The sequence below is a fragment of the Thunnus albacares genome, chromosome 22 (assembly GCF_914725855.1).
Source record: "Thunnus albacares chromosome 22, fThuAlb1.1, whole genome shotgun sequence".
NCBI classification, from domain to species: Eukaryota; Metazoa; Chordata; class Actinopteri; order Scombriformes; family Scombridae; genus Thunnus; species Thunnus albacares.
Window position 1 is genome coordinate 3592011 of NC_058127.1, and position 25730 is coordinate 3617740.

The 25730-nt window shown below is 36.3% G+C and overlaps 2 protein-coding genes and 1 long non-coding RNA gene across 4 annotated transcripts in view; 2 read left to right on the forward strand and 1 right to left on the reverse strand.

The window, feature by feature from the left end:
* LOC122974098 (butyrophilin subfamily 3 member A2-like) overlaps positions 1–25730 on the reverse strand; it is a 44202-nt gene that overhangs the window by 13267 nt on the left and 5205 nt on the right. The gene's annotated exons all lie outside the window — the stretch shown is intronic.
* Positions 226–3731, forward strand: LOC122974259 (type-2 ice-structuring protein-like). Its single transcript, XM_044342279.1, has 7 exons — positions 226–506; positions 590–682; positions 1492–1545; positions 1675–1772; positions 2641–2787; positions 2890–2989; positions 3386–3731. The coding sequence occupies exons 2-7, from the start codon at positions 622–624 to the stop codon at positions 3460–3462; spliced, it is 537 nt and encodes a 178-aa protein (XP_044198214.1). The 5' UTR covers positions 226–506; positions 590–621; the 3' UTR covers positions 3463–3731.
* Positions 7883–8227, forward strand: LOC122974335. Its single transcript, XR_006400345.1, has 3 exons — positions 7883–7902; positions 8020–8114; positions 8216–8227. It is a non-coding gene; the product is annotated as an uncharacterized LOC122974335 (long non-coding RNA).

Here is a 25730-nt window from a genome sequence, read left to right on the forward strand (position 1 = left end):
TGTTCCCTTTATACTTTGGGCATAATGTGTTAAAAGGGCTACAGTATATCTCCCACATAGGTCTTTCTATATTGATGTAAACCAACCCAAATTAAAGCTGAGACTTGGCACTTTAATGTAGAATCTGTTATTTATTTATAATTAAATGTGCTGAAGCACAGAGCCTGAAAAGGGTGAAAAAACAAAACTATCCAAATACTGTCTGGACTGTAGATATAATTGAATAGTTTTATTCGTACAACACATCTGGTGTCTGTTTCTCAACTGATTAAAACAAAACAAGAGCATTGAGCTGTAAGCCTTTATGGCAGCCTTTGTTAGATTTGGAACATAGATCAAATTTATGTTTGCATTTCTGTCACTGCCAGTCACCTGAAATGAGTTACAGGTAAATGCAGGTGTATTTAAGAGCTGGTTTTGCTTTCGTCAGCAGTCATTCAGCACTTCTACACAGAGAGGCCGAAGCTGCAAGCTGACACTGACAAGAACAGAAGATAACTCAGCAGGTTTGCCACAAACTCTACTATTGTCTTCTTTATTTTCTACCTTTCACTGCAGAAGTATTTCTAACATGTATTTCTCTCTTTAGTGAAGGAAATCTTCATCTGTAACATCTGCACCATGAAGATGTTGACTGTGTTTCTCTTCCTTTGTGCCATGATGGCTCTGACCCCATCTGCTGGTGAGTAGATAATGCATGATGCACTTACAATGTAAGTGATGGGACCATAATCCACAGTCCACCCTCTGTGCAAAAATGTATTTACAAGTTTATCTGACACTAATATGAAGCTTCAGCGTCCAAATGAGTCAAACCAAGTAGATATCTTTCAACGTTACAGTTTTTTTAGTGCCAAAGTCCCTCTTTTTGTTACTATACTTCCACCGCAACTCAACAGGGAAACACTGTCCGAGGAAACACAAAGAGGGAATTTGATGCTAAAAAGACGGTAAATGTGGCAGATATCCACAGAGGCCTCATAAGATTCAGATAAACTTTTAAATACATTTTTGCACAAAACAAGGACTGTGAATTTTGTCCCCCATCACCTACATTACAACGGGAGTAATGATTAGAAGGAATGCTTAGCTTAGCACAAAGACTGGAAACAGGAAGGAAATAGTTGCCTGGCTCTGTCCACACACAGATCAACAAAATCCACCACAGCACCTCTAAAGATTACTAATTTTAATTATTAATAAACCTGTAATGTCTCAATTGTTTAATCTGTAAAAAAACTGAAGTGCAGAATGCATATAAGTGTAGTCCTCAAACTGTCCATTAAGTAAAGGATCAGGTTACTTCTTCCACTGCTGCTCACTGCTGTGTTAAACTGTCCATGCAGCTCATCCAGAAGAAAAGGATGAACCTGGGACTGAGCAAATGATTGTAGAACATGAGTGTACAGTATATTTCTTCAGATGTGTATTGATTCCTGTTTCAATATAAATACAATGTTATTAATCTTACTGCTTTATTAAATTCTCCAGCATATCCCATAGACATGTTGTCAACTATCCCAGTCTCAGTACCTATGACATCAGGTCAGTGAATATATATATTTATTTATTTATTTATTTATACTGAAGTCCACTTTGACTTTAAAACTTGCATCTATTCTTGCAACCCCCCTGGACACTCAATGTGACCCTTTTTCCTGTATTTGTCTCCAGAGCCGGGCTTCTTTTTTTCTTGTCCTGATGGTTGGACTATGTCCAGCACTCAATGTCTCCTCTACGTTCCGACAAATATGACCTGGGCTGAAGCTGAGGTAATCAGAATTAATACCTTAATCAGAGCAGAATATTTCTACATCAAGTTAACTCCAGTGGCAGAAGAAGTAGATCATTTACATTTAAACCTGCATGAAGTGATATGTTTGGCCGCTTCAGTGCAGCGGAAACAAGTTGTGAACACAACGCTGACACATCATCACTTTACATATCATCATACTTTTAAGTTGTTTCGTAGCAACATTATGTGTTGTGTTTCTGTTCACCTGGTGAATGTAAGTCCAACATTCACTCTCTTTTAGCTCTGTTTTTGCTCTCTAACAACTCCTGAGGGAAATATCTGGCTCTTTGGCTGCTAAATGCTCCACTATGTTCACCAGCTAGTCTACAGCTAACTGTGTCTGTTTGCTATTTGGCGCTGAGCAGGTAGTGTACAGTGGCTTTTTAGAGCTTTTTCTCTGAAAACAGCTGCTTGCTGTGGCCAAAAACAATAAACTAAAGTAAAGTTTCAGCCGGACAGCTAAACAATGAGCTGCTCACAAGACAAAAAGTTTGGAAATACTGGTTTAATCTCTAACAGTGTGTTGGATTCTATAGGTTTTTTCTTGTAAAATTTGTATCTGAAAAATAACTAGTGACTAAAGCTGTTGGATAAATGTAGTTAAGTGAAAAGTCCAATATTTCCAGGTGAAATGTAGTGAGGTAAAAGTATAAGGTAGCATACAATGGAAATACTCAAGTAAAGTACCTTAAAATTGTACTTAAGTACAGCACAGCACTTAAGTAAAAGCATATCATTACATTCCACCACTGGTTAACTCTGTATTTACTTGCACAATTGGTTAATTAGCATCTTCTTTCGGTGTCCTGAGGTTATTTTTTTTCCTCTGTTTATCTCTGCTGTAGGAAAACTGCAGACACAATTCACAATACCAGGATGGAACCCTTGCATCTGTGTATGACTCTTCGATCTCCCACGAGATTCATGATGTGCTGAAAAGTGCCGGTAATGAGCATGGAAAAGTATGGGTCGGAGGCTTTAATACAGCACAGGTATATAATTCATTATTAAATCAGGTCTGGACATTTTTTAAAGGCAATATTCTATTAATTAACATTAATTCAGTCAATATTCTTTTCTGTTTTGTCTCATAGGATCCGTCTTGGCACTGGAGTGATTATATGGGTTATAATCAGTTTCATGACTTCTGTTCTGAAAAGCATAAGCACCACTGTCTACAAATTACCTTTGAAGGTAAACCAACTCAACCTTGAGAGCATAATGTGGTGTAAAGTATTTTTTAAAAAGTGATTTAAATGGAACCATGTGACAAGTTTAGAGGGGAACGGAACTGCTAACAACTCATCTGAAAACAAGGGGCCAAAAAGTACACACTGGTTTTATAGAAGAGGTCACAAGACAAAAAGGTTGTGAACGACTAGTTTATAAACTCATTGCATTATTTTATGTCAAACTTTAATCTGAATAGTAACTAAGGCTGTCAGATAAATGTTGTGGACTAAAAGTATAAAGTAGCATAAAATGGAAATACTCAAGTAAGGTACCTTAAAATTGTAATAAAGTTTAGTACTTTGTTACATTCCATCACTGTGTGGCGTTAACTGACTTCTGTGTTTTTTGGTCTTACAGAACAGGAATCGGGATGCCTGGATGACATGGACTGTGACGCTAAGCTCCCATCTATCTGTGCCATAATCCTCATGTGATTCCTGCCCTGAAACAGAAACTTAATGTATCTGTAAAAACATAACTGGATGAGTATTTGTATCATCAGTCTCATATATAACCTGAAGGCATCTGTATATCTCTTCTATCTCTGTAATGCTAATTTAAGGAACGACAAGTGACATAAACAGGAGTTGGATTGTCTCTCCGGCCTTGTGGCTTTTATAAGAGAAGACTGGATGTGGTATGAAATGATTGCCTGTTGTCATGGCTCTCTGTATGCAAGAATAAAATGCTCAGACATTGAAAAAAAGGTGGTTTATGAGTCTGTAATAAATCTATTTACAGTGTGGATACCTTCTCTCTCTTTATATATATATATATATATATATATATATATATATATATATATATATATATATATATATATATCTCATTAATGCATATAAGCATCCAAACTTCACATAAATCTTCCTGTGTGTTACATGTTTGCATCTCAAAGAGTTCCAGCTGTAACACTGAATACTACTGTACACTATTAAAATTTGGGGTGTAATTAATGGAATTTATCCAATAAAATGATTTAATATTACAGTATTTTGTGGGATGTGTTACTCACCCTTAAGGTCAAGCTGTAAATAAATACCATGTATGTTATCATGTTGTTACGACCTCTAATGTCTAGGGGGGGAACACAAGGAGTAACATAATTAGGTGACCCAAAACTCTTTGTAAAAATGGTGGGAAAAAGGCCATTAAAACAATTGCAAAGGGGTAACAGGGAGAACCATTTATTAACAAAAAGGATTATTAACAGATAAACCGACTGATATAGTAAAAAAAAAAAAAAAAAGGAAGCAACTTAGGTGTCAGGGTCTCCAAGGCCAAAACAACAAACAAAATCCCACTCCAACTAGAAAAGAAAAGTCTCACTTGGGCCACAGAATGAAAAAAAAAGACAATGCTACACTCCCTGGCTAGCCACAAAACAGGAGGAAAAAAGGAACGCAAAATTAAAAGGCAGAGAACCACTACAAAGCTTCATGAAAATCATCTACCAGTTACACAGAGCTATATCAAACTGCTGACAGCAAAAACTCGACAGCACCAGCCCAACCAGCAGCTCAGTGGCAAAATGGGAAGAAGCACTGGTCCAGGGGAGTTGATATACAGCTCCACTGATGATCAGACGCAGTTCAGGTGCGGGCAATCAAAGCAGGCAGAGAGGGGCGTGGCAGACCTGAAATACACAGACAGCTCTCTTCCAAAAAAAAGAAGAGGCTGCAAAACTATGTAGTGTTTTTATAAAAGCATTAGAAGAATGGAGTGAACTGTAATTTGATCAGGGCGTTGATGAAAATGATGAATGGTCATGCTCAGGGAAATTACCTGATAAATCCTCAAATATTATCTGTTCTAACTTGTACCAGAGCTGCTGTAAATCAGGGAACGATCCAGAACCTTTAAATAATCAAGCCAACAGGAGGAACACACTTTTGTTTTTGCTCACAATTTTCATGAGTTGAAATAAAAGATCCGTGTTAGTGAGCACTTCTCTGCCAAGATAATCCATCCACCTGACAGGTATGGCGTATCAAGATGCTGATTAAACAGCATGATTATTGTACAAGTGTGTGTTGAGCTGGTCACAATAAAAGGCCACTCTAAAATGTGCAGTTTTATCACACAACACAATGCCACAGATGTTGCAAGTTTTGAGGGAGCATGCACTTGGCATGCTGACTGCAGGAATGTCCACCAGAGCTGTTGAGATCGTCTGAGACCAGCCACCTGGACAGCTGATGCAACAGTTGGTTTGCATGACCAGAGAATTTCTACACAAACTGTCAGAAACCATCTCAGGAAAGCTCATCTGCATGCTGGTCATCCTCACCAGTTTGTCATCATAACCGACTTGAGTGGGCGAATGCTCACCTTTGATGGCACTTCTGGCACTTTGGAGAATTGTTCTTTTCATGGATGAATCCTCGTTTTCACTGTACAGGGCAGATGGCAGACAGTGTGTATGGTGTTGTGTGGCGAGCGGTTTGCTGATGTCAGCGTTGTGAACAGAGTGCCCCATGGAGGTGGTAGGGTTATGGTATGGGCAGACATAAGCTACAGACAACAAAGACAGATGCATATTATTGATGGCAATTTGAATGAACAGAGATACTGTGACAAGATCTTGAGGCTCATTGTCATGCCATTCACCCACAGCTATCGCCTCATGTTGCAGCATGATAATGCACGGCGCCGTGTTGCAAGGATCTGTACACAATTCCTGGAGGCTAAAAACATGCCAGTTCTTGCATGGCCTGCATATTCGCCAGACATGTCATCCATGTTTGGGATGCTCTGGATCAGCGTGTACAACAGTGTGTTCTGCCAATATCCAGCAACTTTGCACAGCCATTGAAGAAGAGTGGACCAACATTCCAAAGGCCACAATCAACAACCTGATCAACTCTGTGCACAGGAGATGTGTCGCATTGCACGAGGCAAATGGAGGTCACACCAGATACTGACATGTTTTCTGCCCTCCCACCCAAAAAAATGCCTATCTGTATCCCTAGTCATGTGAAATACATAGCTCAGTGCCTAATGGGTCTATTTTCTTCAAGATAAAACTGCACATTTTATTGTGACCAGTCCAATGCACACTTGCTTAATAAAATCCATCCCGGATACATAAAGGTACAAATCATATTTATCATGGATGGTGTCTTTATATTTATCTAAGGCCTACTCCCTTCTTTAGAAATTCTTACTAAAACTGGCACAGATCCAAAACAATCAAATAAGAATTATACCATCATAATACATCATGTACTGGCAGGGTCATGTCCAAGGAACAATACTAAGTAAATACATTTCAATTGTAAAAAAAGGAACTTAATTCATATGTGATATTTATATAAATTGATATGTATAGTTTATATGTATATTAATTAAATTGATATTAATTGATTTATACAAACTTCCTGGACATTTTCTAAGTAATTTCTTGGTATGTAATGGGTAATTTTAGGGTAATTTACAGCAAGGTGGTACAATTTGTTACAAATTAAAAGATAAAAAAGTTGGTAGTGCCCATGCTTATATTTGGATTCATTGTTGTTGATTTGCAAAAATTCTTAATAAATTAGACTGTTGACAATTCTTTAACAGACAGAAAATACTCAGTTTTCAGTGTCATTTGGTGCGTCAAACAAGATTTTAGATTATATCTTAGTTTTGAACAGTTACACAGAGGTTACTTTTAGGAAATTGTTGAAGAAATTTCCTGTAAATTAGAAGCACAGTAAAGTAAAGTGTGACCAAAATTGTTCATAGATGCTGATTCATTATAGTTTTATTAAGAAACAACTTAATGTACTGATATATTGTTTGACACACAAAACTACACACTGAAAAGTAAGTTTTTACAGTCTGTCAAGAAATTGTTAAGAATAAAATTTACAAACATTTTTTTGCAAATTAAAAACAACATACAGATCCGCATATAAACCAAACTTTTCTTTTTCTATTTTTCTTATAATTTGTATCAAATTGCAACTAAGTGTTACATACAAGTTACATACCTGCAAATTACCCAGGAAACCTGTATATATATAAAATTATGGGACCTGTGAAATAGAGTGTAACCATTAAACTTTCAATTTAACCAGTGGTGTATGGTGGTGTCCACACAGGTACAGGTTCTGCACTTAAGGTACAAATTTGAGGTACTTATATCTGACTTGAAAAATTGTGAACATATCCTTTAAACTGTGAGTCAGATCTGCTCTTTGTTGGAGGTGGTTAAGGTGACAGCTGTGGCCCAGGACGTAGAACTGGTCATCTACCAATCACAGAGTGCGTGGCGGTTCAATCTCTGGCTTCTTCTGTCTGCATGTTTAAAGTAGTGAAGAATCTTATAAACACACTCCCTTTCCCCTTTTGCTGAGTAAATGTGAAACATGCTCTCCATTGTAGTAGAAATTTATGGAGAGGCCTTTAATTCAAAACTCTACCCAAACTGTACACCACCTATCCAGTTACCAGACACCATCTATCCAGTGGCAGCACAGGATGACTGGATAGGTGGTGTGCAGTTTCACATGGGCTATGTTGGTGTTGGTCAGGACAGGGACAAATACTTTTTCACAGCACTGTAAATTTTTATAATTTCAATATTAAACATGGTCAAAATTCATCAGAACTGTTTATAGCTTGCAGGTGACAGATTGTCTCCCATTGTCAAGAATGATCAGTAAACATGAGTGATGCTATTTAAACACCATAAAATCTAGTAACCATTTAGATGTCTTTTATATATTAGACATCTGTTCAATAATACACCATCAAGTGGGATGGAGCAAGTTGATGTATTTAAACAAATTGTGTGACGCTCAGACAGATAATTCTCTGTATATAAGAGCTGGTCCTTCTCTTGTTCAGCATCTACATTCAGGAGGCGGAAAATTATCCAAAAGCAGGTTTGCTTTGCTTTTCTCTCTTCACTATCTTTTCTTCTATTTGGTTCTCTCTCATCATTCACTAAAGTTTATCTGCTTTAAATATCACTAACATGTCTGTCTCTATACTTATTGAAGGAAAGCATCATATAAGGTCTGCATCATCTCCACCATGAAGTTGCTGACCGTGTCTGTACTCGTTTGTTCCATGATGGCTCTGGCTGGAGCTGCTGGTGAGTATCTGACTGAATTTATATGTTTTTGTCTTTAGACCTCAATAAATAATAATGAAAATAATAATAATAACCTCTAACTGACATGTTTAACTGTCCAGCTCTTCAAGAAGAAGAGAAAGAGCACGAGGCAGTGGCAAAAATTCAAGAAGGTGAATACATTTATTTATTCAGATCAATATTAGCTTAATATTAACCATTACGGGTCAAATTTGACCCATGTTTACATTTGAGCAGTAAAAACACCATAAAAACCTTTCTTGAAGTCACGACTTTCCCTAACATCACTCTAAATATACTTTTTTTTTGTGCAGCTGATACACATATTTGTACATATAGGATATTTTGGGTTGAATTTTTATTCGAAATATCAAAAATCACAATTCAAACATGATGTAGGGCAGCTACTGTCAAAATGTAAGGGTTAAAGTGCATCACACTCTGTCTGGAAACTCAGTGTTACCCACTTTTCTCCACCATTTGTGTTCAGAGGAGCATCGTGTTGACAAGAGGTCAACATCCTGTCCCTCCCACTGGACTGAGTACAACGGCCGCTGTTTCCTCTACGTTCCTCGAACCTTGACCTGGGCACAAGCTGAGGTAATCATAATGATCTGCATTCACTGAAGAACACTTTTATCAAGTTGCAAAGTGTGAGGAGCTATTTTGGGCACACCCAGTTCATTTTCCCCATAGACAACGTTAGGTGACTAACAGTTGGAACATTTCTACAGATTAGATTCTTCCAGTTGAATCATTAGTAGAAAATTAACAACTGCATTAAATAATATCTGGTAATTTGATAGAAAAAAAATCAAAGGTACAAAACTGCAAAAATTCAGGGTAGAAGCTAATTACATCTCCCAAGGTGCATCCAATCACAGAGCCTGATATTCAGTCACATGTGCCTCTAACAGTGGGAGGAAGCTAAACATTACAGTGTCAGGAAAATTCATTTTACAATCTGCAATGTAAATTGGCTCATTTTTTTTTCTAGGTCACTTTTGAGTGAATTCAGCAACTGTGGCGTCACGTTTTGTTTACAACTTCGACAATAAAGCGTTTAAATTAACGCTCTGATTCTCTCCTCTGACTGGCTTCTTCTCCATAGCAACAGCAGCTGAGGATCATGGGTATTGTCATATCTTTAGCTGTCCACCAAAATGACAAAAACATGATTTCTCAGTAACAGAGTTGAAATAATTGAAGCTGGTGGTCACAACATAGACCTATCATATTGTTATAACACCAGTAGAGTCTTGTATTTCTGTGTTCAGTGATATTGAGGATATTCTTTAAAGAAAGATTAGCAGCACCTTCCTATTCACATTTCTACTCTGTTGTCTGTTTATCTCCACTATAGACAAACTGCCAGTCCAAGGGTGCACACCTTGCATCGATTCATGGAACTCGGGAGTACAACGAGATTAAGAGGATAATATCAGATAGAACTCATGGGTCTCCTCAGACATGGATTGGAGGCTCTGACAGCCAAGGGGTATGTCACGTATAATAACAAAAGATGTCTTATGAGCTTGAAAGTTCATTCTTGACTTTTGAAATTGTACTTTGACACCCATTGTCTGAGGAAGGCCCGAGATGTGGCTAAAAGCTTTGGAAATATCAAGTAAATAGACCTTGTAATGAGAATATCAAACCTTTTGGTATTTAGAGTGGTGTTGACATTTAGATTATCTTTATTTATATGCATCAATTGTCTTCAATTCGATCTTCTAGGAGCGTGTTTGGCTCTGGAGTGATGGCACACCTTTCGCCTACTCATACTGGTGCAGAGGAGAGCCTAATAACTACTTTAACCAGGACTGTATTCAGATGAACTATGGAGGTAAATCATAAAATATATTACTTTGCATGAGAGAATTATGTACAAGTTGTGTAGATAATAAAGGATGCATGACAAAAACAAGGTGACTTCATGAGAAATTGAACTGAAAATCTGCCTGCATGAACATTTCATTGATGATGTTGCTGGAAAACCTGTGTCTATAGGCTACCAATAAAAATGCTAATTTTCTAAGTCACAAAAGGAAATCTTAAAATGATAGAAAATACTAAAACCCTGGCGCTGGTTGCAGCAGCTGTTTTTAAGTTCAAACTTAACCCTGTTATAATGTAAGTGTTTACTAAGTGGAAATTTACGCATCACTAAATTAGAACTGATAAAGTAGTAGTATTAGTAGTAGAGATGAGTTGTTACAAAAAATTTACAGCTATTAACTGCCAGGTGTAAGTAAGCTAGCTGACTGAACCAACTGACAAAGCTAACATTAGTATGTTAATATCTGATAATATCTGAGCCATTTGGATTGAAGAGGGAAAGAGGAAAATATGGAATATGGTTGACATATCTGACCTGACACTTCACATTTCACAGAAAAAAACGCAATATATATACCTCAAATTACCTGAATTGCCAATAACATTAGGCTAAATTACAAATAACGTCAGTTAGCTTAGCATAATGGGAGTTTTCCCTGTCACTGTAAACTGCATAAATATTACTGATTCTAAAACACACATATTTTTCTGGTATACAAATTGAAATAAAACAGAGTCATGCCTACATTCACAAAGGATAATTTTTATTTTCTTGCTCCTAAAACAATTATTTTTATGTGAAGATCAAAATTAACCACCAAACACTGAAATTACTTTACTGTGACTTAAGTACAGTAATTGTTAAGAGCCATTTGACAAGTGTGCCAAAACCATGTATAACAAGTAGGGTGTGCTGAAACACTACTGCTTAGCTCAGCAAAAATTGACAATTCAATACTGTTACAGTAGCAATTATCAATCAATCAATCAATCAATCAACCAATCAGTCAAACTTAATGTATATAGCACCTTTCAAACAAATCAAATGCAATTCAAAGTGCTTTACAAGTGAATGACAAAACATAGGATGTTAAAATTTGTGGTAAGGAAAAACTCCCCTTTAACGGGAAGAAACCTCAAGCAGAACGCAGCTCTAGGTGGGTGCCATCTGCTTTGACCGATTGGGTTGAGAAAGGGGGGGTTGAGACACAGAGCAGCAGAATAACAACAATAACAACAATAATAATAATAATGATAATAATAATAATAATAATAAAGATGTGACTAGCGATAACAAACAGCAGCAACAGGCGGGGAAGGACACCAACAGGACTCGGCCCGGATCCCGGGGTTTCCTGCGAGATGAGAAAGCACAAAAAACTCCGGGGAGGAAGCCAAGTTTGTAACGTGCATTAATGGCAAATGGATGCATTTAGATGAAGAGGAAGAGGACGAGGAGAGAGGAGCTCAGTGCATCATGGGAAGCCCCCCGGCAGTCTAGGCCTATAGAAGTATAACTAAGGGCTGGTCCAAGGTGAGCTTGGTCGGCCCTAACTATAAGCTTTATCAAAAAGGAAAGTTTTAAGCCTACTCTTAAACATAGAGAGGGTGTCTGCCCCCCCAGACCGAATCTGGAAGATGGCTCCACAGGAGAGAAGCCTGATAGCTGAAGGCTTTGTCTCCCATTCTACTTTTGGAGACTGTAGGAACCACCAGTAAGCTGCATACTGGGAGTGCAGTGTTCTAGTGGGATAATACGGTATTATGAGCTCTTTAAAATAAATATGATTCAATTTCAAAAATTCAATTCTAGATTTTACAGGAAGCCAGTGCAGCAAAGCTAAAATGGGAGAAATATGATCTCTTTTTCTAGTTTTTGTCAGTATACGTGCAGCTGCATTCTGGACCAGCTGGAGAGTCTTTAGAGACATTTTAGAGCAGCCTGATAATAAGGAATTACAATAATGCAGCCTAGAAGTAACAAATACGTGGACTAGTTTTCTGCATCTTTCATAGAAAGGATGTGCTTGATTTTTGCAATATTATTGTATTATATTATAAAGCTTCGTCTCATCAAAATTCTGAAACAACCAATCAGCTAGCAGCCTCAGGTCATCTGCTTGCTAAAAGTTGAAGGATTTACATACACACTCATTTGGCTGGAGCCCCTCACACAGGAAGTATACAGGATGTATTCAAACAGAAATCAACCAAATACAATTTGAAACAAATGTTTCATAATTCTGGCATGACTACAAGACACAGAGTAAGAATAAACATTTTTATTTCATAGTTATTTTGTAATATATATTTAAGTCATGTTTAACATGAGTCTTTCTTCTCTGGATAATTGGAACAGGGTGATGCTCTGCATTAATGAGCCGCCACTGATTACTAAAGTGTTTACATTAAAACATTAAAACTTAAGGTGCAACCTGATTTAGTAAATCACTAGTTTGAAACTAGTAGTTTCTAAGAATTTTGAAAGGACTTTAAGATTGTCCTGTTTAAACCAGAGAGCAGGAAGGCACATTAGCAATTACATGTTCAATTAGAAAGCAATCAGAAAGCACAAACTTCTCCATTTGTCAATACAATTTCATTGCACTCGTATAAACACTGGCAGGCTCACGATGGACAAAATTGATGCAGCAGGAACAGCAATATTGTCTTTTTTATTCCACATATTCTATCTCGTTGTGCCGATGTATGTAGGTTATATGTGTGTAACGATGTATGTATGTATATAATATGTGTGTGTCAACAAATATGTGTTGAATTATTTATGAATTATTGTATGCTTAAATGTTTTTAATGTGGACTCTTGGAAAATTAACCAATGAGCTAAAAGAGATCCAAATATATCAAATCTTCCTTTTAATATTCTGGCGCCTACATCACCCACTATGCAACTCATCCGTTGACAGTTCAGTTGTAGGTCCAATGCACAATATGTAATTTCTGCCACTCAATCAGAACAATAACAAAAGACGAAGTTTGATGATGGCGTGAAGTAGCGTGGGATCATGGGAGTTGTTGTCTTCATTATTATACCACCACCATTGCTGTCTTGCAGTCAGCTTGTCCCAGTTAGGATTCTTTCAGTGTTCATCATTCAGAATGTTTTTTTTACCGGGAGTCGAATTATCTGCAGAGGTCTCCTCCTCTCCAGAACAAATGGATCCAGTGATTAAAGCCAGTAAAAACACTGAATAAAGCAGTTTCATATTAAAAATCAGTGTTTCTCTGATGCTGTTCAACAGGCCCAGGACTTCTGTGAGCCAAGCTGCTGATAATGTTTTCTCAGCTTGCTTCTCTGATAACTTAAGATCCAGACGTCCAATGATTAAAATCCTTCATTCGGTTAAAAGCTTTAGTTAAAAACGACCAAGATCTAAAAAGTGTATCATAAAAATGTGCCTTAAAACTGAGTAAAAAGTCAATTTGTGACAGTTTCTTGTTGACAACCACAACACTGACCCATGCACAAAGGGGAAATTACATCATTAACAGGTGACCAAATGAAACAGATCATTACATTGATTAAAATCACAGAATTGTCTGGGTTTGAATATTGTTGGACACATTTGGGATTAGAAAAGTACACAACTTAACAAAATATATAACATAGGTCTAGTCGTTTTTCAGACATTTTAATGCGTAAAGTTACATATTATACCTTTCAGGTGTGTTATCCTAGTAGTTAATCTAATGTAGCCTGGAGCTGCTAGCCTCCAGCAGAGATGAGGAGCAGCTACATGGGTCTGGTAACCTCACTTCTTTCTAACTCCACACCCCCACACTTGTAGTATTGAGCCCCAACAGACAATTTATCAGATGTCACACAGCTCCCTCTGGAGCCACAAAAGGCTTATATGACTTTTTTCATCAACCTGGAAACAGACTTTGATGTGGAAAATAGTCTGTGTTCCCCTTTAAAATAATAATCTAATCTGGATCTGCATTAAAATATTACATGATATGATTGACAATCATGCTGACGTCCTCTTTTTTTAACAATTGCAGATGACAATTGCTGGGATGATGTATGGTGTGATGCTCACCGGCCATCTGTGTGTGCCAAGAAAATCTGATGATTCCTGAGCAGATAAGAGAGGCATGAAATACCTGTGAAAAGCACAAATATTAGTGGATATGTGTTTGTGTTTATGGTCACAAGTCATTTTATCATCAGTCTCATATATAACCTAACAGCTTTATAAATCATTTTTCATCTTTCTTTCTATCTTGCTATCACTGTAAAGCTACTTAAGGAAGGAAGCAACAAGTGACACAAACGGGAGCTGGATTGTCTTTTAGGTCTTGTGCCAAACTGAATGTGTTATGAAAAGAATGCTTTTTCTTACTCTGGAGATTGAACTGTTCTGTCTCATATTGTGCAAATTAAAGACGCAAGCATGAAACAAGCTGGTTTGTAATTCTATTTAAAATCTGACAATTATTATCACAGGTATCACACTCAGATCAACATCTACACTGTAAAATATCATGCAGGGATTTAGTGGAATTAAATAATATTTTGTATGTTTTATAATTTCAAGTTAATTAAACCTAAAATACATTTTTTTGTAATTCAGTACTGAAAAATAGTACATGAACTGATTAACTAGGAACTGGCCTGCTGCTACTGTGTCCAGAAAGAACTCAGCCAGAGATGTTGAAGTTAAATCCAGGATGTTTATTTAGAACCAGGTGAACTGGCAGATGATGTGTGGTTATTCTGCAATATACATATTAAAATTTAAAGCACATGAGAGGTATAGTATATTAAACTATGTTAAAATATAGTTAAAAATAATGATAAGCAAACTACCAATAGCTCAAAAATCTGTAAGAAATATACATAATACATAATATTCCTGACTCCCCATGCCTAAAAGGAATTGAGTTGAAAATTTACAGAGATGTCATCTCAATACTCACCTTGTTATTTTTTCTGAGCAGCTTTATCAAGTTGCAAAGTGTGAAGAGCTATTGTTGTAATATCTGCTACTTCGATGGAAAAACCAATCAAAGGCACAAACTGCAAAACTTCAGGGTCGAAACTAATTATGAATCCCAAGTGCATCCAATCCACTATAATGCCTAACAGTAAATCTTAATTAAAGAAGTAGCTTAAAATAACTTAATCTTGGAAAAAAGTTGGAGTCACTCATTTTCGTGAATTTAACATAACTCAATGAATTGTTGAAGGAACTCAGTTGTTTTGAGTGCAATTAAATTTTTGGAGCATTTTGGGTATTGGTAATATAATTCCATTTTGTTCAATCGACTCATTTTCTTAAAGTTGACTTTACATCATTACAAAAATGTATGCCCTGCCAATGGGCAGCTATAATGCTGAGTATGGTTTTGGATGTTTTGATTTTTGTTTTGTTTTTCAGTTATAAATCATCATATTGTACCAAAGTAAACCAAAGAATGGATTCAAATGATTCTTTATCATTATTGTAATCATCTCCCAAAGATTTGATGTTAGTTGCATTAAAAAAGTATTACAATCAATCAATTTTGATAATTCATTAATAATGTAAGTACATTTTCAAGTAAATGGCCATTATTTTATGTTTCTAGCTTCTCAAATTTTATAATTTTTTGCTTTTCCTTGTCTAATAAGAAAATTGAATATTTTGGGTTTTGGACTGTTGTTAGTACAAACAAGGCATCTGATGATATCACCAAACAATTAAAATAAAAATCAGCAGATTTATTGAAAATAGTCATTAATTGCCCACCTAAACTTTGTTCGCTCTCCATTTGTATTTGGGCAACCCAGTTAGTTACATCCTGTCCAGAATACAAACAGTGAACCTGCATTTCACTTTGTCATCTTTACGCCATGGTACTGAAAATCAGGGAGGCATGACCGTTTCGGCCCAGTTTGCACTGGATGAAAAGACTAATATTTACTTTAAACAAACTATGTGATGGTTGGACAGATGATACTAGGTATATAAGAGCTGGTCCTTCTCTTGTTCAGCATCTACACTCAGACGGAGGAAAATTACCCAAAAGCAGGTTTGCTTTGCTTCTCTCTCTTCACGCTCTTTTCTTCTATTTGGTTCTCTCTCATCATTCACTACAGTTTATCTGCTTTAAATATCACTAACATGTCTGTCTCTATACTTATTAAAGGAAAGCATCATATAAGGTCTGCATCATCTCCACCATGAAGTTGCTGACCGTGTCTGTACTCGTTTGTTCCATGATGGCTCTGGCTGGAGCTGCTGGTGAGTATCTGACTGAATTTGTGTGTTTTTGTCTTTAGACCTCAATAAATAATAATAATAATATTAATAATAACCTCTAACTGATGTCTTTAACTGTCCAGCTCTTCAAGAAGCAGAGAAAGACAACGAGACAGAGGCAATAATTCAAGAAGGTGAATACATTTATTTATTCAGATTAATATTAGCTGAATGAACACTTACAGATCAAATTTGACCCATGTTTACATTTGAGAGCATTAAAAACACCACAAACATCTTTCTTTTAGCCAGAAATGTTTTTCTTAACATGACCCTGAATATACAAAATTGGAAATATTTTTTATGCAGCTGATACATATTTCTGTACATAGATGATTTTCTGGGTTAAATTTGATCCGTGTTTATTCAAAAATTCTAAAATCACTATTCAAACATGTTGTAGGATAGCTACTGTCAGAATGTAAGGGTTTAAGTGCATCACACTGTCTGGAGAGTCAATGTGACCCACTTTTCTCCACCATTTGTGTTCAGAGGAGCATCGTGTTGACAAGAGGTCAACATCTTGTCCCTCCCACTGGACTGAGTACAACGGCCGCTGTTTCCTCTACGTTCCTCGAACCTTGACCTGGGCACAAGCTGAGGTAATCGAGACGATTTGTATTCACTGAAGAACACTTCAACATTTTCTTTGACTTGCACACTTGGTAACTTCCTCATCTAACTTTAGTGTTCTCTTATTACTCATGTTATTATTTTTTCTGGGCAGCTTTATCAAGTTGCAAAGTATTTTGGGCGCACCCACTTCATTCTCCCCATAGACAATGTTAGGTGACTAACAGTTGGAACATTTCTACAGATTAGACTCTTCCAGTTGAATCATCAGTAGACAAGATGAACAGCTGCATTAGATAATATCTGGTACTTTGATTTAAAAAAAAAAAGAAAGAAAGAAAATCGAAGGTACAAAACTACAATCTGCAGTGTAAATCAGCTCAGTCTTTATTTCTGGATCACTTTTGATTGAATTCTGCAACTATGGCATCACTTTTTGTTTGCAACTTCGACAACAAAGGGTTTTAAATTTATTAACGCAGTGATTCTCACTTCTGACTGGCTTCTTCTCCATAGCAACAGCAGCTGAGGCTCATGGGTATTGTCATATCTTTAGCTGTCCACCAAAATGAGAGACAAAACATGATTTCTCAGTAACAGAGTTGAAATAATTGAAGCTGGTGGTCACAACATAGACCTATCATATTGTTATAACACCAGTAGAGTCCTGTGTTTCTGTGTTCAGTGATATTGAGGATATTCTTTAAAGAAAGATTAGCAGCACCTTCCTATTCACATCTCTACTCTGTTCTCTGTTTATCTCCACTATAGAGAAACTGCCAGTCCAAGGGTGCACACCTTGCATCGATTCATGGAACTCGGGAGTACAACGAGATTAAAAGGATGATATCAGATAGAACTCATAGGTCTCCTGAGACATGGATTGGAGGCTCTGACAGCCAAGGGGTATGTCACGTATAATAACAAAAGATGTCTTATGAGCTTGAAAGTTCATTCTTGACTTCAAGTTACTTGATATCAAGTAAAAGACCTTGTAATAAGAATATCAAACCTTTTGGTATTTAGAGTGGTGTTAACATTTAGATTATCTTTATTTATATGCATCAATTGTCTTCTATTCGATCTTCTAGGAGGGTGTTTGGCTCTGGAGTGATGGCACACCTTTCCTCTACTCATACTGGAGCAGAGGAGAGCCTAATGACTACTTTGACCAGGACTGTATTCAGATGAACTACGGAGGTAAACCATAAAATATATTACTTTGCATGAGAGAATTATGTAATTATGTAGAATTATGTAATTATGTAAGTGGTGTAAGAAAGGACGCATAACAATAACAAGGTGACTTCATGAAAAACTAAAAATGTGCCTGCATGAACATTTCATTGATGATGTTGCTGGAAAACCTGTGTGTCCATAGGCTCTATAGGCTCAGCTTGTTTCTCTGATAACTTAAGATCCAGACGTCCAATGATTAAAATCCTTCATCCGGTTAAAAGCTATAGTTAAAAACAACCAAGATCTAAAAAGTGTATCATTAAAATGTGGCTTAAAGCTGAGTAAAAAGTCAATTTATGACTTTAAGTTTCTTGTGGACAACCACAGTGCTGACACATGCACAAAGGGGAAATTACATCACTAACAGGTGACCAAATGAAACAGACCATTACATTGATTAAAATTACGGATTTGTCTGGGTTTGAATATTGTTGGAAACATTTGGGATTACATACGTACACAACTTAACAAAATATATAACATAGGTCTAGTCATTTTTAGACATTTTAATGCAGAAAAGTTACATATTATACCTTTCAGGTGTGTTATCCTAGTAGTTAATCTAATGTAGCCTGGAGCTGCTAGCCTCCAGCAGAGATGAGGAGCAGCTACACGGGTCTGGTAACCTCACTTCTTTCTAACTCCACACCCCCACACTTGTAGTATTCAGCCCCAACAGACAATTTATCAGATGTCACACAGCTCCCTCTGGAGCCACAAAAGGCTTATATGACTTTTTTCATCAACCTGGAAACAGACTTTGATGTGGAAAATCAGCTGAGATCCCCTTTAAGAAATGATAATCTAATCTACATCTGCATCAAAATATTACATGATATGATTGACAATCATGCTGACGACCTGTGTTTTTACTAATTGCAGGTAACAATCGCTGGGATGATGTACAGTGTGATGTTCACCGGTCATCTGTCTGTGCCAAGAAAATCTGATGATTCCTGAGCAGATAAGAGAGGCATGAAATACCTGTGAAAAGCACAAATATTAGTAGATATGTGTTTGTGTTTCACAAGTTAATCTGTCATTTTATCATCAGTCTCATATGTAACCTAGCAGCTTTATAAATCATTTTTCATCTTTATTTCTATCTTGCTATCACTGTAAAGCTACTTAAGGAAGGAAGCAACAAGTGACACAAACGGGAGCTGGATTGTCTTTTAGGTCTTGTGCCAAACTGAATGTGTTATGAAAAGAATGCTTTTTCTTACCCTGGAGATTGAACTGTTCTGTCTCATATTGTGCAAATTAAAGACGCAAGCATGAAACAAGCTGGTTTGTAATTCTATTTTAAATGGAACAATTATTATGGGTATCACACTCAGATCAACATCTACACTGTAAAATATCATTCAGAGATTTAGTGGAATTAACTAATTTTGTCCTTAACTTTACTTAAATATGTATGTTTTATAATTTCAAGTTAATTAAACCTAAAATACATTTTTTTTTTTAAATTTGGTACTGAAAAATAGTACTTGAACTGATTAACTAGAAACTGGCCTGCTGCTACTGTGTCCAGTAAGAACTCAACCAGAGATGTTGAAGTTAAATCCAGGATGTTTATTTAGAACCAGCTGAACTGGCAGATGATGTGTGGTTATTCTGCAATATACATATTAAAACTTAATATATAGTATATTAAACATGTTAAATATAGTTTAAAAATAATGATAAGCAAATTACCAATAGCTCAAAAAAATCTGTAAGAAATATATAAAATATATGATATTTATGACTCCCAACACCAATGGAGGTAAAAGGAATTAAGTTGAAAATGTTCTTAAGTGACACGTGTGAGTGATTAAAGATAATTTGTGGCATTCACCGATTAAGGAAAAGAAAAAGAAAATATTCTTGCATGCAAAGTCTGTTACTCCACCGACCTCACTGCGAGCAATTTTCATTAGAACTACTTTCTATTAAAGAAAATGGTCCCTAAAGTGACAGCATGTCACCTTTTGGTTTATCAAGAGTTACAAGTGCAAAGACAGTGCTGTTTAAGTTCTTTAAAGGACAGGTTCACAATTTTTCAAGTGTGTCTTAAAACAACAGTCAGGAGCTCAAATGAACATTGAAACACGTTTTTCTTGCTATAATTATTCCTTCTGTTGATACTGACCATTAGAAGATCCCTTCATAATGCACTTACAATGGAAGTGATGGAGGACAAAATCCACAGTCCTCCTTCTGTACAAAATGAACATATTTCAATGTTCATTTGGGCACTCATTTTTGAGTTGCACAAACTTAACTCCATTAACCTCCAATGCCATCTAAAACCTTCAAGAAATGAATCCCAATCTACCTCCATGCATAGATGCAGCTAGAGGACTGTGAGAAGTTATAGCTGTGTGTCATTTTGGTGGACTAACCCTTCAACCTCCTCTGTGGAGCCAATTAGAGGCCAACAGCTTCCAGGCTCCTTTATATTTATATCTACTCACTTCTCTGGAAATTCTTACTATCAGTGGAGCAGATCCAAAACCATCCAATAAGAAAGCCATTTGTCAAAACACAAAGTCAGCAATGAGTCACACCATCAGGGCCATATCCAAGGACCAATACTAAGTAAATATATTTTAGTAGTAATAATATGAAAGTATTAATTCATATGTGATATAAATTGATATGTATAGTTTATAAGTAAATTAATTAAATGGATAATGCTTTATTTTTCACATCGCTTATTTTATATTAATTTCCTGGACATTTTCAGAGTAACTTCCTGGTATGTAATGGGTAATTACAGGTGGTGCAGGTTGTTACAAATTATAAGAAAAAATAGAAAAAAGTTGGTAGTGGCCACACATTATATTTGGGTTCATTGTTGTTAGTTTGCAAAAAATCTTATTAAATTAGACTCTTGACAATTATTTAAAGGATAGAAAATACTCAGTTTTCAGTCATTTGGTTTGTCAAAAACTAGATTTTTAGATTATATCGTAGAAAATCCTTTTGACTTCAGTTATACATAAGTTACTTTTAGGAAACCGTTGAGGAAATTTCCTAGAAATTAGTAGGAAAGTAAGGGATCCATAAAATAAAGTGTTAACGAAATAGTTTAGATACTCTTTCATTATAGTCTTATTAAGAAACAACTTAATATGCTAATATATTTTTGACATACAAAACTACACATTGAAAAATAAATTGTTACAGTCTATTAAAATAAATTCTCAATATAAAATATTGAGAATCAAATTTACTAACAATTTTTGTAAATTAAGAACAACATATTGATCCCCAAAACAATCAAATAAGAATTATACCATCATAACACACAATATACTGGCAGGGTCATGTCCAAGGACCAATACTAAGTAAATGCATTTCGAACCATGAGTTTTGTGATCCCTTGCACCCCCAGTGTTAACACGTCAGCTTTGTAGACTATATTTTGTATGTCGTGCACATAGATAAGAGTGTGTAAGTCATGTATTTGATACATGCATTAATACTTTCTGATGTGAACCTACACTTTTAGATCTGTGAATGTTTTTAGTGTTCAGTCTTTCTAGTATTCAGCACTGATCTTTTCCTGTATCGCATCATAAGCTTTGTGGTACTTTATATATTTCTGTATACTAAGAAAATACATACAGGAAACATGTGTAAATCATGTGATATCTTGTCTGTTTTTGATGAGAACATAAATCTGTTGTCACAATAGAACAATACTGTAAATTTGAATTTCACTTTGTTGGTAAAATCACACATCTGAACCAGTCCATGGCTAAAATGAGCTCTTCTTTGTTTAAAAAACAATATGTACATGCTAAATATCTTTAAAGAAGCAGCCTTTACTCCACTCAGAGGTTTTTGTTTTTAAAAGCAAATTGTTTTATTGGCATATAAAATTGCCCCCCACCCCTCCGATTTCATCAGGTGGGGGACAATGATATAGTTTGATGCGGTATGTTGGTTTTCCTCCTGTCCTCCCCAATCTTTTAAGTCACCAGCCGCCACTGGTGTTTTGCAAGAGAGGCCTGAGAACAAGTTATATACAGTATTTACAAGATCACAATAAAATGATTCATTCACATCACATACACTACTTAAAACATCAGAATCTGAATGAATCTGAATCATCTGGATGCATTTCCAAATTTGATGATTTGGTTTTCAGATAAAACGAAGGATTATATGCTCTGTTGTGAGTTTTGAAGATCCTCCTTAGAATGAACCTTAAAACATACACATAGTACAACAACACCAACAAAGATGACCAGAGGGAAAGCATTCCAGTAAACAAGAGCTTCGTTGTGGACCATGATGAAATCACCTGAAGTAACACAGAAAAGCATCGTATATATTTAGAAATATATTTCAGGAAGCAGTCATAGCCAGTATAGCAGGTGCACTTCTACCTGGAACAATAATGTGTGTCTCTCTGGTCTGGTTGATGTTGTTCTGCTGGACTCTACAGGTGAAGTTATTGTTGTGTCTCTTCTCTACAGTCACTCTGCTGCTGACAGTATAGAGGTCATCAGGACCTCTGACTGTCTCTGTAGGTCCGGCAGAGAGGAGGTTTCCCTCACCATCCAACCAAAACACCTCAGGCTCTGGATACCAGCCTTTAGACTCACACTGTAAAACCTTTATGATCCGTGGGGAGACAGCTCCTAATGTTGAAAAAGAACAGTGTGTTTAGATCAAACACTTCAGAAAATCACATATGCCACTGATTTGTATCATTGTCAAACTATATTAGAAGCAGTTTTAGAGAAAAGGTTGACAACTCTTCTTCTCTACACTGGTACCTTTTTAGCAAACCATCACCCCCAACTACTAAGTGAAAATTAAATGATTTCCATTTATTTTCCTCCTCCACATTTTGAAGTATTCATCTTCTACCTGTTTTCTTTGTTTTCTCTATGGTTGTTAACTTTTTCAACAAAATTGCATTACTGCTCAGAAACCTGCAATTCATCATCCCCGTGCTGATGGCATGCTTTTGCATCCTTTATGCAATAGTAGAATTTGTGATACATATATCAAAAGGCCTTTTCCTCTCTGAAAAAACTCAGCCTGACTTACCAACAATGAGTTGGATCTGAGCTTCCATCTGTCTTTGAAAGATGCAACTGTATTTCCCTGCATCAGAGATTTTCATTCTTAAGAGTTTCAGGGAAACATTTCCGTTTTCCAGCTGATCCAAATACAGAGTTGTACGAGAATTATAAATGGATTTTGACTCCAATTGACCAGTTGTCCATCTTGGTGAACATGTATGTACTTTTGGTCCAAACCAGGTTTGGTCCACTCACTCTACTGGAACTGGCATTCATGGGAGGTGACATGGGAGAATGACGTCATCACCAGCCAAGGCTATGATTGGTTGAGATGGGCAATTCAACTCTATCTGCCCTTAAGGAAAAACACATAACAGTTGGAGAGTCAAAACTGATATAATCAAAATGAATTCAATCAACAAATATCAACCCTGAAGCCATGTAAGAAAAAAAAATCAACATCTGTGCTTCAAACAAAAGCAAACAGATCTGCAGAGGTCAAATGTCGCAAATACCTTAGAATTATAATGTTCTATATGGCATTTTTGGCAAAAATTATTCACATGAAACTATTCTTTGACAAGTTATTAACATTTTAGGTTTATTTTTTATTGCTGCATCGTTGGCACTAAAATTTGAGAAAGGAAAAAGTTCTATCGCAAAAATCAATCTCAGACTTGGTGCTGTAAGGTTCCATCTGCAAAGCACCAATCAGTGCTTGGAATGCAGACAAAAGGACCAATCAGGTTCTGCCTCTTTACTGTGTGACCTCATTACTCTGTGACTGTGATTGGAACATTGGTCGGACAGACTCGAATTATCTACATGACACACCCACTTGGGAAACACCAACTGAGTTAAAGTCAGTTTTCTATCATGTTTGAACTCAGTGAGAAGCAGAATTTTAACTTTATATACCATGCTAGTCAGCTAGCTTTCCAAGTTTAATTACATAGTTAGCACAGTTGTTAGCAATAATTAACTGTTATTATTGTAAATAAATAAAAAACAAAGGCTTATAAATTTGAAATGATATGCTTACAACTACTCTATAAAATAGACTTAATACTGTATTATGACTTATATTTGTGGTCTGAATAAGATGTGGAATTGGCAGAATTAAATTCAGAAGATGACATACTCGCTGTGTGACGTGTCATTTCATTAGACTGTAAAGTTAAAGTCTGTGAATCATTGTTAGGCTCCTGACCTTAATTACTCTGGTTTATCAGCTGCTTCATTCAATTTAGTTTTACACAACAGCAACAAATTGCCAATAAATGAAAGTGACATCTTAAGGACTGTGTTCACCCTTGTGATGGTGGTTCTGCTGCTGCTGCTGCTGGTGGGACTACTTCACTGTGGGAAACTCAGAGTTACACATAATAACTGATAGTCACATATGAGAGAAACTCACTGATACATGATCAATATAGAGTATGCTGGCAGCTAGTTTGGTCATTATGATAATGAACAAAAACATCCCATCATGCTTTGGGTCTGGGAAAGTCTGGTAGATCCAAAGATACATTTTAAAAACAATCAAAAAGATTTTTATTTTTTTTACTTTCTTCAGCTTTTTAATTCACCTTTATGTTTGATCAAGTCAAATGTTTGCTGTCAAACGTCTCTGCATTACGTGTTCATGCTTGCAGTGGCTGCTGGTAGACTTTCTCACAAGCTAAAAAGGTTAAAAACCACACAGGTACCGACTGATGTATCAACTATTTTTAAAACATGTTTTCTCAGCGCATGTTGTTCTGTGTTTTATTTTAGACGCTTTATATGCTGCTGATGACATGAGACAATGTATTGATGTAAAAGAGAGTTTGTTTGATAGCTTGAAGAGTAAATTGTGTCTATAAGAATTTATATTAAAGGGGGATATAACATGCTTTTCATGATTTTCTGTTATGTTTACTGTTATAATGTTGGATATTAAACACAGTCAAAGTTACAAAACTTGAGGTGAACGATGGCGGTCGTTCCATGGGTTGTTCACGTTGTCTACTGTCATATTTCAGATTAGGTTTCTTCTCAGACATGTATGAATGTATTTGCGAAAAGAGACAGGGGCTAAAACGGCCTGTTTCGGACAGAGGCTGAACTGAGGGGCTGCATAAAGGGCCAGTATAATATAAATAAGGAGTTTTTAACTGTAAATCATGCAAAGATATCCCAGTAGAGCCCCAGAATATAAATATGGACATGTATGATGTCTTTAAGAAATATAGATTGTCTGTCCCAAAATAGCAGAACAAACTCAAAACAGACTTTATACTTAACATAATAATAATAATTAAGGGTGAACATACAGTGTGGCTGCTACTGTACCATGATAGCATTATCACTATGAGCATGGCATTTTTTAGAATAGCAAAGTCATGACACAGCCTACTCTGCTTCTGATTGGCTTACCCTTATAGTCTGACCCTAACTCTAACCAGTCTCACTCCTCATGCCTAAAACTAACCAACCCAACTGACAAAGGCAACAAGTACCAGCCAATCAGAGGCAGAGTAGGGTGCCACTTGCAAACGCTCTCCTATATCATATCTTTAAAAATAACTTAAAACTATTGCAAATATCAGGCTTTGCTGATGAAAGACACATTCTGATGTTCACAAGTCACAGCTGCAGCCACAGACTGTTTTACTTCTTTGTAA